General features: G+C 43.3%; 1 protein-coding gene across 7 annotated transcripts in view; it reads right to left on the reverse strand.

The window, feature by feature from the left end:
* The window catches only part of PHC3 (polyhomeotic homolog 3), a 364349-nt gene that overhangs the window by 117530 nt on the left and 228343 nt on the right, over positions 1 to 18476 (reverse strand). For all 7 annotated transcript variants that reach the window (XM_063916218.1, XM_063916215.1, XM_063916214.1 and 4 more), the window contains 2 exons: positions 3365 to 3521; positions 761 to 1005 (listed from right to left, as the gene is read on the reverse strand). In XM_063916218.1, coding sequence (XP_063772288.1) covers positions 761 to 1005; positions 3365 to 3521 — 402 coding nt within the window. The remainder of the gene's footprint in view (positions 1 to 760; positions 1006 to 3364; positions 3522 to 18476) is intronic.

The following is an 18476-nucleotide window of genomic DNA, read 5'->3' on the forward strand; positions in this document are numbered from 1 at the left end:
CACCTGCTGGGTGGAGCAGCTGTACTCTGATTCCTCAGACTTTTTAAACCCTTGCAGTGCTATATTATGCCCTAATTTTTAATTGAACTTAATTTTTCTTTAATTATCTGTTGCAACAGTAATCAATTTATATTTCTTTATTAAAATTGTCAGAAATTTCTTATCCAGTTTCCCAGCGCTTATTCTTGTTCATCATTGTTATTATGGGAATTATGTTTTTTTTTTTTAATAAGGTTTATAATGTGATTGATGTATTTATGAATCGTTTAATCATTGTAATTATTTGTATTTACTATGAGATTTGTGGATCATTTCCAGAAACCCTTTCTGATCGGTGAGACTTCTGATTGGTTCAGACTCCGCCTCACCTTAAAAAAGAGAACTAATGTTATTTGGAATTCAGTGTATTAAAAAAAATACGTCACACTATTTGTTACTCTCCTTTGGTTTTGGTTGGTATATGCTGGGAGAAAGACCACCCAAGGAGGAATGGAGGCATTAAGAAAAGCAGTGGAAGCAAGCACATACTGTATGAGATCTTTACATATCTATGAAATTCTGAGTCTTGTTTAAATATACTCTTAGAGGAGTGAGGACCAGGACTGATGTTTTTTTTTGTATCCTTATTTATTGAGTGTTTTTATAGATTTTCCTGTTTAATTTTCCATACAAGTTGTATATATAATATATAATGCAGAGTTTACTCTCTTAAACAAATATAATGCAAAAACTATAGTGAATAACTGTTGCCTATACTTACGGGAAATGGTTCTAGACCTTCCTGAATAACGAATCCCTCAATGACATGGGTCAGGATATGTGGTTTCACTATAGCTTGGGGAACCTTGTTATCCAGACCGGGAATGCTGTTAGGCTTCTGTGCACTATTGCTTCTTGTAGCAGCAGCTGGCAGAAGTAGTGGAGGTGCTGGTATAGAGGCATATGAAGTGTCAGACGGAGATTTAATAACTGAGGCGCTGACTGAAGATACCACAGTCGGGAGACCTATGAAAGTAACAAAACCCAGATAACTATAATTCAGCAGAGCTATAACCACCTGTTTTATATTATATACTGTATATTCAATTCTATACCTAATTGTATTACTTTACCATCTCTGTTAGTATATTTTAAAAGAGCAGTACTATGAAGTTAATATTTGGAAAATAAAAAAAATAATACGTGTATTTTTTAGTAGCCTTAAGATCCTTCTGTGTGGTGGCTACTTTGTACGTGGAGTTTAAACTTTTTATTTTTGTAATGGGTCATAAAGGTCTTTTTGCAAATATAACCTCTATCTTACAGATCTCTAACAAAAAAAGTGGATAACAACACAACACAACACAACACAGTTTTTATGCACCATGGCACAGAATCTGAGGAGAGTTTGAGCACCATTTTTTCACAAGAACATTGTTAAACAAGTGTCTGATTGATTCTGTGATAACTACTGTGGGGCAGATTCTGAATTGGGAACAAAGCTAAAAAGAGCAAGTTACTGTGCACCTTGGCAATACCAGGTTGCACTACAAGTGGGGCATATTTAAAATGTGCAGAGGCATGTAGATTTGGAAGGGTAGAGTCCAAACTCTAATCTAAATTGCAGTGTATAAATAAAGTTGCCCAGTATTTGAGGTTTGTCCAGACACAAAGGGCCTAATTCACTGTGGATTGCTATTGAGGCTGAGATAGCGATTTTCACAAATCTACTACTGCTAAAAATCGCATGTGAACAGCCGCCTAGCAATGCAATGCATATGCAAAAAATTAGCACCATCGACAAATGCGGCTGACCCCAGCATACTCAAATAAATGAGAATGCAGTCGCATTGGGCGCCATGTTTTTGAACGCAACGTTTGTAGATGACGTCATATACACACCCTGAAAACGGCCATGACACGCCTGAGTTTTTCCAACTACTCCCCACAAACTTCATGTTACCACCCACAAATGGTCACTTCCTATCAAAATGCTTTCTTTTTACAATTAGGCTGCATACACAGTGTTATCATATTTTGCGCTTCGCACACACGCAATGCATTTTCAGTCCATGAGCAGTCAGCTGATAATCACTCACAGTATGCAATCTCACATTTGCAAACGCTAGTAAATCGGGCCCAAAGTTACTTGCTTTTCTTTGCTTTGCTCCATAAATGCTCCATTGGGATCAGATCACGTGAGTGAGTATGTCATGACATGGATAATATCTGTCATTCTCAACAATTTCCCCTCTTTTAATGTCTCAAGTCTCCTCTTACAGCCATGCTAGCCATAATTAAGCAACCAGGAGTATTTCTGCATTATACCGACTATGCTTGAAAGGTATATTTTAAATAACACGTGTATAAAAGAAATCTAATAGTGAAAGCTTATGGGTTCCTAAGAAAAGTTTTTAGAAAAACGGTTGTTATTTCTTCTGTGCTGGATAGTCACTACAAAAGTATGTGGTTAACTTGCAAACCCCAATATGATTCTGGGATCTAATTCATCATACCTAAGAAACTAAAATACACTGATAATAAGCTGTGAATAAAAATGAAAGTTAAAGAAATAAAATATATATGGATTTTTTTTTTTGAGAAATACATTGTTACAACATACGGATATTATAATGCATGTTACAATAAATGTTTATGAACTAAAATAAGTATCTGACAAAACAAACTAAAAAGTACACATAAAACATCGTAGACCGTACATACAAAAAATAGTAAAAGAAGGCTTCAAAAATAAAATTGAAAAAGTGTTTCTCAGTCATCCAAAGTTTGTGTAGTCAGACTTGTTTTGCATATAAAGGTCCGCCTCTTTAGGCAGTAGTGTTATGTAAATCTATTTATTCTACTCTGTTCATTTCTGGCAATATCAGGTTTGTAAAGCTGCTGTAGGGGGCAGTCACAGACAAAAGTAGCGGGATGTAATGGGGTGCGAGATCGCCGGAAGTGTAGGATGCCAGCCGATCTCTGACCTTTTTTTCAAGGGGCAATAACTTACAAAGCATGGTCTGTAAATGATTTTGGACTCCAATACATCCCGCCAATGGATTCTGTATGGCCAGCCTGCCACCAAAGGTGGCAGTATCTTCAGCAAAGATAAGTACTGAACATTGCACACACTACTGCGTATAATATATAAATACATGATGCATGTATAGAAAACTGTTAAAGAGTAGTGAATTTACGTGCAAAAAAGGGGGAAAAAAAACCTTGATATAGTTATCCTACAATATAATCTTTTAAGACATCATCCATAAATTAACTCATGATTATTCTGACTAAATTATTTTTCTTCAGAAATGAACATACTGCCATTACAATACATTTTTAAAGACTGAACAATTGTAATACAGTCATTTTTCATTTTTACCTTGTATAATATGATCTACAGAAAGGTCCTCTCCACTCCCTACAGGGAGCGCCGGGGGAGGGTGTGTTGGGGGTGTGGGGGTCTGTGTAATGACACGTACACAGTCTTGCTGCTCCATTGGTACTTCTTCGGAGCACATATTTTCAACTTGATAAACCTAGATAAAGAATCCTGTGCCATTAGCATGACCAGTGTAATCAATGTTAATAGCTGCCTTGTGTCTCTTTCTATGGAACAATGCAGAAAACCTAAACAAAACAAAAGAGGAAAGAAAGTAGCGCTATTCAAAGACATCTTTCTTTACTTTTTTGCTTTGCTATCATATAAGTTGTCATTTAGCAGTACCCCTGACTTGATTTGTATAGACAATGTAAACAAAATGGGGATGCAGTGGTGTTCTGTATTTACCAGATAACCTTAACACTAAGGGACACATTCGTAGTAGCATCCCGGATTGCCAAATGTAATTGCAATACAGTCACATCTTTGCGACCAATACAGAGCCTCTTGCATACACAAATCTCAAGCTACACATGTGTGTGTGACGTGTGTGTTTGTGTGTGTGTAGAGGTGGGCCCTCCAGACGTTCAGATATCTTTCAGGTAACAGAACAAATGGATGATATATATGCAGAACTCCACAAACAGTTTGAATGCTTAAACTACAGTACTTGAGTTTATTTGGTTCAAGAAACAGCAACATTTTGTGTCTGCTCATGACCCTTCTTCAAGTTACAGTATACTTAGGCTTGTATAAATACTACTGTCTCATCATGTAATCCTAGACAGACTCAATGATGTTGAGATCAGGGTCAGTGGGGGCCATATCATCACTTAGAGCAGCTTCATATAGTGCTCATTAGTAACATGGAACCCCTCTGTACCCAGTGTTTTCACCTAAAAAGGGTGGCACTGGAGATGAGTGGCAGAGGAGGAGTAGTGATTAGTATAAGGCAGCTTTAGATGATGAAAATGACATGAGGACAGTACGGTGCCAAAGAGAAATAAAGAAAAATACCAGAGGAGTGCAGCCAGAGAAAACGTAGGTATTGCCACTGGTGGAAACTTTGCATACACTGAAGAACCACAGACAACTAGAGCAGCCAAAATGCACAGAAGCACAAAGAGCCTGTTTCAGAGGAGGACGCAAATCCCATAATGACTGTGAAATCGTATGCAGATCTATGAAAATATGCTAATGATGCTTTCACTGGGATTTGCACACCGATGGCATATCTGATCCATCGTTTGCATCCAGAAACGCACCATCTATTACACCATCGATCATCTGAGCAACCCTATGGTTGGTTGCTCAGAATGTCCGTTGCAAGTAAGGTGCTGGAGCCTTTATAACTGCATACAAATTCACAGTTGTAGGCTCAGACGCCTCTAAAATGGTTGTGACACGCCCGCGTTTTTGAAGCAACTTCTCTCTGTTCCCTCCCACAAGCGCACATTTTGTGAATAAATCCTGATGGTGTCCACCATCACTAGTCAATCGCCAAGCGTGTGCAATGCAACTTATGCATATGCTCAACTGCGCAAGTACAGGCTTTGAGTCCATTTCTGAATCAGGCCCACAGTCTGTCAGAGGGGAAGCAGATCAATGTGACAGGGATTATAGGTGGTACAAGTAATGCAGATTCAGAGACACAGATGGGACCCACAGCACAGAGAGACTGCAAGACATAGAAAGCTACAGTAAATATTTAGAAGAGAGAGAAATGACAATTTTACAAAATTAGTTGTCTAGTCAAAACAGCTGGCAATCTACCAGGAAGCACTGCCATATTACTAGAGATAGCGGAAAGAATAACTGAGGAAAAAGTCAATCCCAGAGGGGAGTCACTGTCAAAAACTAAGCTACCATGGAGGTAGAGTTCCAGCCCAGAGGAACAGAAGAAGATGAGGTCAAGCCCAGAGGAACAGGGAGAGTCCACATCCTGTACTGGGGAACAAGGCGAGTCCACGTCCAGTTGAGACGAACATGGAAAGTCCATATTAAGCCCAGAGGAACAAGAGGCGTCCAGATACAGGCCATTGGAACAAAGAGAGTCCATGTTCAGCTCAGAAGAGCAGAGGAAGGCCAGATCCAACCCAGTGGGACAGGAGTCGTCAACAGAGTGCACAAAATAAAACAGAGGGAGTCCACGGCAAGCCCAGGTAAAGTTCAGGGTTGTTTCACTTGTCAGCAGATTGTCATGCTTTTTTCCATTGCTCCAGGTTTCTGATACAGTGATGTTGCTGTTCAAAGAGGAGAGTCACTTGTAATCCATCCAGGCCTTTAATATATTTATGCTACACTAATAAACACCTGGATCGGCAGCTATTCCGCCGATCCATGTGCTTTTCGACAAGTCGAATTCATTGACTTGTCGAAAAATTTAGGGAAGTATTGAATAGGTCGAATCAGGATTCGACCTTAAAAAGTCGAAAACTGCAGTCTTTTCGACAGACGGCAGTTTTCGACTTCAATTGAATATACCCCATAGGCTGTAGTAGCTAAGCGAGATAATTATAACTGAAAAATGTACTTTTATTAGGTATGCCTTAAGAAAAATGCTACTTTATAACAAGCATCTATGCAGGAATAGAAGAATATGTTTGGGTTTGTTTAGAAGATCGGTCCTCTTTTTCTGTGGGACTTTTACAGCACAAACGCCTACAATACCTGGTACCAGGCCCGGCGCTACCCGCTCAGCAAAGAGATGCAGTGCAGGTAGGCGCCAGGCTGGATAGGCGCTCCCACTGCTCTGCATCCTTGTGCTGAGCTGATGTCCCACTCCCTGCTGCTGCCGGCTGCTACGCCTGTCACACTGTGACAGGCAGCGGTGCCGGCAGCTTTAAGTGTTCTCTCCCTCTTCCTGGCTGTGACATTGCAATGTGTGCACTGTGCAGGAGAACCCGGCAAAAAGGGGGCAGAGCTACTCGGAACGGAGGGGTGGAGCTACACAGGACCAGGGCCAGGCTGATGTGATCATGATAAGGAGGAACAGGAGGATGAGAAGCTCCGGCCAGGCAGACTTTCCTAGGTAAGAAGATGGAAAGAGTGAGTGAGCTTGAAAAAGAGTATGTGTATGTATGTATGTATGTATGTATGTATGTATGTATGTATGTTTGTGTGTGTGTGTGTGTGTGTATCTGTATGTATATGTATGTGTGTGTTTATGTATACAGTATGTGTATGTGTGTATCTGTGTACTACCACAGGGAGCATTTTGTGTAAGCGGCACTACCACAGGGGACATTTTGTGTTAGCAGCACTACCACAGGTGACTTTTGTGTAAGCGGCACTACCACAAGTTGGAATTCTGTGTAAGCAGCACTACCACAGGGGGCATTTTGTGTAAGGAGCACTACTACAGGCGGCATTTCATGTAAGCAACAATACTACAGGCGGCATTTTGTGTAAGCGGCACTACCACAGGGGGCATTGTGTAAGCAGCACTACCACAGGGGGCATTTTGTGTAAGCGGCACTACCACAGGGGACATTTTGTGTAAGCGGCACTACTACAGGGGGCATTATGAGTATAAGCGGCACTACTAAGTCCGGTGTTATGTGAATAAGATTTTGCTACTGTGTGGCGTAATTTGACATGGGGGTACTATTGTGTATTCATGACACTACCTTGTAAGACCGCACCCCTTTTTTGTTGTGCACCAAAGGCGCACATGTCCCTGTGTAAAGTATGGGAGAGCGCAAATTTATAGTTTGCAGGGGGGCGCCGAACACCCTAGCACCAGCCCTGCCTGGTACATACCATACAATTAATAAACAGGGTTAATATTAAACTCCTTGCAGATTAACTGAAGTTACACTGACTTGCTGCATGTATATACTGTAGCCCAGAAATATTCTAACTGGTCATATTAAACTCCCTACAGATTAACTGATTTGCTGCATGTACAGTGGTGCTTGAACATTTGTGAACCCTTCAGAATTTTGTATATTTCTGCTAAAATTTGATCTAAAATAACTCAGACTTTCACACAAGTCCTAAAAGTAGATAAGGAGAACCAAATCAAACAAATGAGACAAAAAAATTAGACGTGGAAAATGATCCAAGTAAGTGACCCTTTGCTTTTAGTATTTGGTATAACTGCATGTAAACGTTTCCAGTAATTGTTGATTAGTCTTGAGCATTTGTTTGAAGTAATTTTACTCTACTCCTCAGTACAAAACAGCTGTTATATTGGTGGGTTTCCTCCCATGAACTGCTCGCTTAAGGTCCTTCCACAACATTTTGATTGGATTAAGGTCAGGACTTTGACTTGGCCATTCCAAAACTTTACATTATTTTTCTTTAACCATTCTTTCATTCTTTGGTTGAATGACTTGTGTGCCTTGGGTTGTTGTCTTGTTGCATGACCCATATTCTCTTGAGATGCAACTCATTGACAGATGTTCTGACTTGTTCTCTAGAATATTTTTTAATAATTTAGAATTCATTGTCCCATCAATGATGGCAAGTCGCCCTGAACCAGATGCAACAAAACAGGTCCAAACGATTATACTACCACCACCGTGTTTCACAGATGGTATGAGGTTTTTATGCTGGAATGTAGTGTTCTCCTTTCTACAAACAGAACGCTTCTCATTTAATCCAAAAAGCTTTATTTTGGACTCATCTGTCCACAAAACATTATTCCAAGCCTTCTGGCTTCACCAGGTGATCTTTAGCAAACTGCACATGGCCATTTCTTTTTGTTCTTTTTTGGAGAGCAGCGGCTTTCTCCTTGCAATCCTGCCATGCACACCATTGTTGTTCAGTGTTCTCCTGATGGTGGATTCATGAACATTAACATTAGCTAATGTGAGAAAGCCCTTTAGTTGCTTAGTGGTTACCTTGTACTTTGTTTGTCGACCACTCCTGGGGCGAGTAATAATAATCTGGAATTTCCTCCTTTTGCACACATTTAGTCTGATTGTTGATTTGTAGAGTCCAAACTATTTGGAGATGTTTTTTTTAACCTTTTCCAGCCTGGTGACCATCAACAACTCTTATTCTGTGGTCCTCAGAAATCTCCTTTGTTCGTGCATGATACACTTCCACAAACATGTGTTGTGAACATTAGACTTTGACAGATCCCTGTTCTTTTAAAAATAGCTGCTAAGCCTAAAGGCTCACATACTTTTGCCATTCACAGATATGTGATATTTGATAATTTTCCTAAATAAAAAATTAGCACATCTCATTTGTTGGAGTTGGTTCTCTTTATCTACTTTTAGGACTTGTGTGAAAATCTGAGGCAGTTTTAGGACAAATTTCGGCAGAAATACAGAAATTCTGAAAGGTTCACAAACTTTCAAGCACCACTGTACATAGTCAGAATTAGACTGCAAATTAAGAAAATAATCTCTATTGTTTGCCATAGAACTAAATGTGGGACAACTTCAATTACTCAATATAAAGCTTATTAGTGACTTCATTAGAGATTTTGAACATACTGGAATGTTCATTTTCAGGGAGATGGCTTTCCATCATAACGATCCATTATTATTATTATTATTATTATTATTATAGAACAGTAATAATAAGATATAGGGTTTCTCAGAGCCCACACCTGTGGAGCATTACCAGCTGAATTGTTCAGAGCTATAAGTATCAGGCTAGATATAGTTACTTTGTTACAGTGGCATTGCTTAGGGATGGTCATCAATCATTAATGATTCAAAATCATCGATGGTCTATGGCTGATGTTGAATACTTTAGCCATCGATGGGGTAGAAACAGATGGTAAAGAACAACCAGATCGTTTTTTTCCTCTACAAATGTGTCAGGACACAGAGCATAGCTCCGCCCCTGACACCCACAAAGTCCCACCCCCTCATTGATTGGACCACAGCACACTCCATAGTAAAGCAGGGATGACTATCAGTGGGTGAAACCATCGATGGTTCTCTAGAGGATGGTCTTATACCATCGATGTTAGCCATCATTGGTAACATTGATTGCAACCATCAATGGATATCCCACCAATGGCCATCCCTAGAGTAGCTTATTTATGAAAATTATACAAGAATTGTTACATTTTACAGTCATTAAGAATATTAAAGTGGATGAGCTCACACATACATAAGACTTACAACGAGTAAATATCTGAATGAAGACAGTGCACAGCTTAATTTTGAATCACTATTTACTTCACCAGATTGCTTCTTTCTATCACATTATAATTATTGTTTATTTTTCTCATATTTTGCATGTAAAAGTCCTATCATATGATACACGGCTGATGCAAAAACCTTGTCATATAAGCAATACAGAACATTTATTGTGTGGAATTAAGGTATTGACACCTTTTGAAAGCATATCCAATAAAAGTTTTTATATAAAGTGACCGAGTGCACCCTCCAGACAAATGATTCCTTTTCTCTTTGGTCTGATCTGTAATCCCTGTTTACTGATACAACATTTCAGCTTTGTTTCCATTTCTATTGCATTTAAGTGAAAAAAACTATTATTTTTCCTCGAAGTAACATTTATTTTGAATGTTTGTTTTTCTAAACATTTTTCTATACTTTTCAGTTAAAGTCAATAGGAATGGAAGTCTAAAGTGAAGGCCAAACCAGCAGAGGACGGGGAGAGGATGATCATAGGTTCTTATTAATCAGTAGAAAGTGTTGGATAGTGAAGAAGCCGTTCATTACACAATAGAATTTGTAAATTCTTTACATCCTGCCATCATACCACCGCATAAACTGATTTATAAAGGGTGGGGGCAGCTCCTATTATATTATTATGTAATCTAAACTTGCTGAAGTTATGCAATGGGATGGAATTGCAAATAAAAAGCTTTGAAAAACTTTTTGACTGAAGATACTATTTTATCTGGCTATGGCACTGGAGAAATGGTTTTAATACCAAGAATCCCAATGATTCCATCAAATTTGCTGTTTGGAGAATGTTTTTCTCATTGACAACTCTACATGACCATTTTGCATGTCACGTCAAAACGAAATCTTTTCAGTTGACGGCAGGAGGAAAGAAGAAGGAGATTTATGATAGACTTACCATAGTTAAATCTCTTTCTGCGAGGTACACTGGGTTCCACAGGGAATACATCGGGGTGTAGAGTTGGATCTTAATCCGAGCCACCAACAGGCTAAAGCTTTGACTGTTCCCAGGATGCACTGCACTACCTCCTCTATAACCCCTCCTCCGGACACGAGCTCAGTTTCGTTAACCAGTCCAATGCTGTAGCAGGTAAAAGAGACGGCACAAGTTAGTCACATAGAACCACATTCTCACGACAGGAGAAGGGACCAGCAGCTAATGCCATACAAACCCAAAGAAGCTAAGTGCGTCAGGGTGGGCGCCCTATGGAATCCAGTGTACCTCGCAGAAAGAGATTTAACATAAATCTCCTTTTCTGCAGCGGGGTACACTGTGTTCCACAGGAAATACATTGGGGATGTCCTAAAGCAGTTCCTCATGGGAGGGGATGCACCGTACCGGGCACAAGAACCCGGCATCAAAAGGAAGTATCCTGGGAGGCGGAAGTATCAAAGGCATAGAACCTAATGAACGTGTTCACTGAGGACCACAAAGCCGCCTTGCACAATTGTTCAGCGGGCTGCCCAAGAAGGTCCAACGGACTGAGCAGAATGGGCTTTGATAGCAGCAGGGAGTCTAGCCTGCGCATAGGCTTGTGCAATCACCATTCTAATCCATCTGGCCAAGGTTTGCTTATTTGCAGGCCAGCCATGTTTGTGAAAAACAAAAAGTACAAAAAGGGCATCTGACCTCCTGATAGAGGCAGTCCTCTCCACGTAAATACGGAGAGCCCATACCACATCCAAAGACCGCTCTTTGGAGGACAAACCAGAAGAGATAACAGCCGGAACCAAAATCTTTTGGTTAAGATGGAAAGATGACACCACCTTAGGTAGATAACAGGGGCGAGTTCTAAGAACTGCCTGGTCACGGTGAAAGATCAGAAAGGGTGGACGACAGGACAAAGTGCCTAAGTCTGACAAACTCCTAACAGAGGCAAAAGCCAGTAGAAATACGACCTTAAGCAAAAGGCAATTAAGGTCCACAGACTCAAGAGGTTCAAATGGAGACTCTTGTAGGGCATGCAAGACAACAGACAGATCCCATGGAGCCACAGGAGGGACATAGGGAGGCTGAATCCATAAAACTCCCTGAGTGAAAGTATGAACGTCAGGGATAGACGCAATTTTCCTCTGAAACCACACCGACAAGGCAGATATATGAACCTTGAGGGAGGCCAGATGAAGGCCTAAGTCTAGGCCTTGTTGCAGAAAAGCCAAAAGTCTGGCAGTTCTGAATTTGTATGGACTGTAATTCTTAGCAGCACACCAGGTGAAGTAAAAATTCCAGACCCTATAATAAATCCGTGCCGAAGCCGGTTTGTGGGCCTTCAGCATAGTTTGGATGAACGCATCTGAGAATCTTTTGGCCCTCAGAAGTGAAGCTTCAAGAGCCATGCCGTCAAAGTCAGCCTGGCCAGGTCCGGGTAGACACAAGGGCATCGAACGAGGAGATCTGGGCGTTGAGGAAGTAGAAGAGGACGCTCTATCGATAGACCCTGCAGGTCTGAAAACCAATGCCGTCTGGGCCATGCTGGAGCGACTAAAAGTAGTATTCCTCCTTCTTGCTTGAACTTCCGTAGTACCCTGGGCAAGAGTGACAGCGGAGGAAACACGTATGGCAGTCGAATGTTCCATGGAATTGCCAGTGCATCCACGAACACTGCTTGAAGATCCCTTGTCCTTGATCCGAAGACCGTAACCTTGTGATTGTGTCGAGACGCCATCAGGTCCACATCTTGTAGGCACCACTTGTCCACTAGGAGTTGAAAGACGTCCAGATGAAGACTCCACTCTCTCCGGCGTGAAATCCGCTTCCCAGTTAAAGACTCTGGGAATGAACACTGCCGATATTGCTGGCAGATGGCATTGCGCCCAACAAAGGATTTTTGATACTTCCATCATTGCCATGCGGCTTCGTGGTGGCGTTATCTGATTGTACTTGAACAAGCCTGTCCTGTATAAGAGGCAGGGCAAGAGTCAAGGTATTGAACACTGCCTGCAATTCCAGAATGTTTATGGGGAGGAGAGATTCCTCCCTGGTCCACCGACCCTGAAGAAAGTGCTGCTCCAGCACCACGCCCCAACCCCGCAGGCTGGAGTCTGTAGTCAGGAGCACCCAGTTGGGGATCCAGAAGGGATGGCCCCTGCTCAACTGATGGTCCTGTAGACACCAGCTCAGTGACAGACGAACCTCCGGAGTCAAGGAGATCATTTGAGACCTGATCCGATGAGGCAGGCCATCCCACTTTGAAAGGATTAACCTCTGCAGAGGGCGGGAATGAAATTGAGCATACTCCACCATGTCAAAAGCCGACACCATGAGGCCTAGTACTTGCATCGCCGAGTGTATCGACACTCGTGGGCGAGAAAGGAAGCATCTGATCCTGTCCAGAAGTTTCAGGACTTTCTCTGGAGACAGAAACAGTCTTTGGCTGTGTGTGTCCAGTAGTGCCCCCAGGTGCACCATGCTCCGAGCAGGGACCCGTGAGGACTTCTTACAATTGATGAGCCACCTGTGGGCTTGCAGAAATTGGACCATCAGTTCCAGATGACAGAGGAGAAACTCTTGGGAGTTCACTAGGATCAGCAAGTCGTCCAGATACGGCAGGATCCTGATACCCTGACAGCGGAGAAAGCCCGTCATCACGGCCATGACCTTGGTGAAAATCCGAGGGGGCCGTGGCGGAATTGATAATGTAGGTTGCCAATAGCAAACCGCAGATATTGCTGATGCGAAATGGCAATAGGTATATGCAGGTAAGCATCCTGTATGTCCAGGGATACCATATAGTCCTCGGGTTCCATGGCCAGCACAACAGAGCGCAGGGTTTCCATACGGAATTTGGACACTCTCACAAATGTGTTCAAAGATTTGACATTGAGTATAGGCCAGATGGACCCATTGGGTTTCGGGACTAGAAACAGGGTTGAATAGTATCCTCCGCCTGAATAGTATCCCCCGACTCTCTGGGACAGAGGTACTGGTACTACCACTCCTGTGTCCAGGAGGAATCTTACAACCAGGTGTAGATCCTGCGCTTTCAACGTATCTGAAGGAAGAACCGTCGTGCAGAACTGGCGAGGGGGACAATTCTTCAAAGAGACTGTGTACCCGTGAGAGACAACTTCTCGAACTCGTGCGTCTGAAGTGGTCTTTAACCAGAATTGTAGAAGTCGGCCTCCCACCCTGGGTTCCCCCAGGAGGAGGCCAGCCCAGGATTGTTTAGATTTGGGCTAAGTGGCTTTGGAAGTACAAGCCTGTCTTGGGTACGTCTGACCCTTCGCTTTTCCTGGAGGACGAAAGCAACGTAAAGTAGTACTCTTAGCGATCTGAGCAGAAGTTTTAGTACTTGGGAGAAACGCAGTCTTGGCAGGCGCCAAATCAGTCACAATCTTGTTTAGATCCTCCCCAAAGAGGATGGCTCCCTTAAAAGGGAGCACCACCAGGGTCTTTTTGGAGTCCAGGTCCACCTTCCAGGATCTCAACAACAGAATACGGCGAGCCAGTATAGACGTGGTAGACGCCTTGCCTGCCATAACACCTGCCTCAGAGGACGCCTCCTGAATATAGTGGGAGGCAGTGGTAATATGAGACAGATATTGTCTGGCAGTGTAAAATATATCCTGAGGTAGCTCTTCCTCCAATGCCTGAACCCATGCTTCAATTCCTTTTGCGGCCCAGGAGGCTGCTATGGAGGGTCTATGTACAGCACCTGTAAGGTAGTAAATAGACTTCAGGCATCCCTCCACAGGCTTATCTGTCGGATCCTTCAGTGAGGTGACAGTGGTGACAAGCAGAGTAGATGACACCACAAGACGGGCGACATGAGAGTCTACCGGCGGTTGATTTTCCCATTTGTTACTCAACTCAGCAGGAATAGGATAACGAGCTAGCATCTTTTTAGATAGGGAGAATTTCTTTCCCGGAGAAGACCAGGATTCCTGAAGTATGTCAATTAAATGGTCAGAATTCGGTAAGACTACTTTAGCAAGCTTCTGACGTTTAAACTTATCAGGTTTCTTAGGCGCAGTAGTGGGATCTACCTCATCATCAATTTGTAGAAGCAGCTTCATAGCCTCCACTAGGTCAGGGACATCAACCTGAGATGTAAGTTCCTCATCAGAAGCAACTGATTCAGTGTCTGACGGATCAGTATATTCCCCATCCTCATTAGAAGAATGATCTGAAATGTTAGTGGATTGTGAGGAGGCCCGCTTCGATGACCTCTTGACCCCAGCGGGGCATGAGGTAGGCTTTTGTACCACCAAAGATTGATTTAATTGTTGTATCTGGGTAGACAGAGTGTCTGCCCAGGGTGGATTAACTACAGGGACAATATGTGGTTGCAATGGCACAGGAGGTCCCACAGGGGGTGACGTGACACCAGCATATGCAACATACTGGAGAATGCTTGCCAAGGTGGCTCCTGAATGACTACGGGAGCTGCGGGCTGACTGGGAGATGTATGGCACCCAGTACACAAACCATCAGTTATAACTTCCCCCTCAGGTAAATCCGTGGTGCATGCCCTGCATGATACAGAAGCATCAGCGGATTTCCCGCCCTGCGTAGCAGACATGATAGCAGATGTAGCCGCAGGGTTAAACAGTACAACATAGCCAGACAAAAACAATACCTGCAAATAACCCCCTTATGTTATGTGACACAAACAGAGGATTAAAGCCGTATGATGTGACTGAAAAACACAGTAAAACACACTAAATAGTATATACTGAGTAACACTATATATGAGACCTTGACGCACCCAACCCCCAGGGTACAGAAAACAGTGATAGCAATAGGTGGGATACACTAATGAAATCCACACAGCAGCTACAGGCACACTCAGTCACAGTTACAATGCAGAAATTAATTCAGACAAACATTAAAACTGCACTGGACTAGTAACTAGTAAACTAGTGGACTAGTAAAAACAGGATTTTAATACCTACCGGTAAATCCTTTTCTCCTAGTCCGTAGAGGATGCTGGGGTCCACTTCAGTACCATGGGGTATAGACGGTTCCGCATGAGCCATGGGCACTTTAAGACTTTTCAAGGGTGTGAACTGGCTCCTCCCTCTATGTCCCTCCTCCAGACCTCAGTTATAGGAACTGTGCCCAAGGAGACGGACATTTCGAGGAAAGGATTTACTTTTATTCTAATGGTGAGATTCATACCAGCTCACACCACAACCATGCCGCACAACATGGCATTCAACATGACACACTCCAACAGGCATGAACCATTTACAGCAACATGCTGAAAACAAATGTAACACAACTTGTGTAACTATAATGAACAAACTGCAGGTAAAGTACGCACTGGGTCGGGTGCCCAGCATACTCTACGTACTAGGAGAAAAGGATTTACTGGTAGGTATTAAATCCTGTTTTCTCATACGTCCTAGAGGATGCTGGGGTCCACTTCAGTACCATGGGGTTATACCAAAGCTCCAGTATGGGTGGGAGAGTGCAGATGACCCTGCAGCACCGAATGACCAAACTTGATGTCCTCATCGGCCAAAGTGTCAAACTTATAAACTTAAGCAAATGTGTTTGACCATGACCTAGTCTCTGCTCGGCAAAGTTGTACAGCTGAGACGCCCCGGGCAGCCACCCAGGATGAGCCCACTTTCCTAGTAGAATGGGCCTTCACCGACTTCGGTACCGGCAAGCCTGCCGTAGTATGAGCGTGCTGAATTGTCCCTCTGATCTAGCGCGCAATAGTCTGCTTAGAAGCAGGACACCCAATCTTGCTGGGAGCATACAGGACAAACAGAGCCTCTGTTTTTCATAACCGAGCTGTTCTTGCGACATAAATCTTCAAAGCTCTAACCACATCTAGAGACTGTGACTCAGTGAAAGTGTCAGTAGCTACTGGCACCACAATAGGTTGGTTTATGAGTAAGGACGAAACCACCTTTGGAAGAAATTGTTGACGAGTTCTTAACTCTGCCCTATCTTCATGGAAGATCAGGTAAGGGCTCTTGTGAGACAAGGCCCCCAACTCAGACACCCGCCTTGCGGATGCCAAGGCCAAAAGTATCACCACTTTCCAAGTGAGAAACTTCAAATATATTTCCTGCAGAGGTTCAAACCAATCTGATTGAAGGAACTGCAACAACACGTTAAGGTCCCATGGTGCCACTGGAGGCACAAATGGAGGCTGGATGTGCAGAACCCCTTTCACGAACGTCTGAACTTCTGGAAAGGAGGCCAATTGTTTTTGAAAGAAAACTGATAAGGCCGAAATCTGGACCTTGATTGACCCCAATCTAAGGCCTGTATCCACACCAGCCTGCAGAAAATGGAGAAAACGTCCCAACTCAAACTCTTCCGTAGGAGCCTTCTTGGATTCACACCAAGACACATATTTTCTCCAAATACGGTGGTAATGTTTAGACGTTACTCCTTTCCTGGCCTGAATAAGAGTGGGGATGACTTCCTTGGGAATACCCGTTCGGGCTAGGATCCGACGCTCAACAGCCATGCCATCAAACGTAGCCGCGGTAAGTCTTGATACACACATGGCCCCTGCTGTAGTAGGTCCTCTCGAGGAGGAAGAGGCAGAGGATCTTCTATGAGCAACACCTGAAGATCTGGATACCAAGCCCTCCTTGGCCAGTCTGGGGCAATGAAGATTGCTCAAACTCTTGTTCTTATTATTTTGAGAACTTGTGGAATCAGTGGAAGTGGAGGGAAAACATATACCGACCGAAACACCCACTGGGTCACCAGTGCATCCACTGCTATTGCTTGAGGGTCTCTCGACCTGGAACAATATCTCTGAAGCTTCTTGTTTAGACGAGATGCCATCATGTCTACTTGAGGAACTCCCCAAAGACTTGTCACGTCTGCGAAGACTTCTTGGTGGAAGCCCCACTCTCCTGGATGGAGATCGTGTCTGCTGAGGAAGTCTGCTTCCCAGTTGTTGACTCCCGGAATGAAAATTGCTGACAGGGCTCTAACATGTCTTTCTGCCCAGAGGAGAATCCTTATCACCTCTGCCATTGCCGCTCTGCTTTTCGTTCCGCCTTGCCTGTTTACTGTATGTACGCGACTGCTGTTACATATTGACTGGATCTGCACGGGATGATCTTGAAGAAGATGTACCGCTTGTAGAAGGCCGTTGTAAATGGCTCTCAATTCCAGAACGTTTATGTGAAGGCAGGCTTCCTGACTTGACCATTTTCCTTGGAAACTTTCCCCCTGTGTGACAGCTCCCCAGCCTCGGAGACTTGCATCCGTGGTTATTAGGACCCAGTCGTGAATCCCAAACCTGCGTCCCTCTAGTAGGTGAGAACTGTGTAGCCACCACAGGAGCGAAATCCTGGCTTTGGGGGACAGGATTATTTTCCGGTGCATGTGTAGGTGGGATCCGGACCACTTGTCCAACAGGTCCCACTGGAATACTCTGGCATGAAATCGGCCAAACTGTATGGCCTCGTAGGCCGCTACCATTTTCCCCAACAACTGAATGCATTGATGAATCGACATGCTTGTTGGTTTCAATATTTGTTTGACCATTTTCTGGATTTCCAAAGCCTTTTCCACTGGAAGAAATACTCTCCGTACTTCTGTGTCCAGAATCATCCCTAAAAAGGACAATCTTGTCGTCGGTTCCAACTGCGACTTTGGAAAATTCATGATCCAACCGTGTTGTTGGAGTATTGACTGGGAGAGTGCGATGTTCTGCACCAACTGTTCCCTGGATCTCGCTTTTATCAGGAGATCGTCTAGATAAGGAATTATATTGACTCCTTTTTTTGACGAAGGAGGACCATCATCTCCACCATCACCTTGGTGAATACCCTCGGTGCCGTGGAGAGTACGAAGGCAACGTCTGGAACTGGTAATGGCAATCCTGTACTGCGAATCTCAGATAAGCTTGGCGAGGAGGATAAATGGGAACATGCAAGTAAGCATCCTTTATGTCTACTTGTCACAATCCTGACTGTAGGTTTTATATTTGGTGACTTACCCCTGCCATCTGTCCTGGATCCTGTGTCTTTTCACTCACGGAGTTAAACAGCTTGTCAGCACTGAGTTT

The sequence above is a fragment of the Pseudophryne corroboree genome, chromosome 4, assembly GCF_028390025.1.
Source record: "Pseudophryne corroboree isolate aPseCor3 chromosome 4, aPseCor3.hap2, whole genome shotgun sequence".
In the NCBI taxonomy this organism is placed as follows: domain Eukaryota; kingdom Metazoa; phylum Chordata; class Amphibia; order Anura; family Myobatrachidae; genus Pseudophryne; species Pseudophryne corroboree.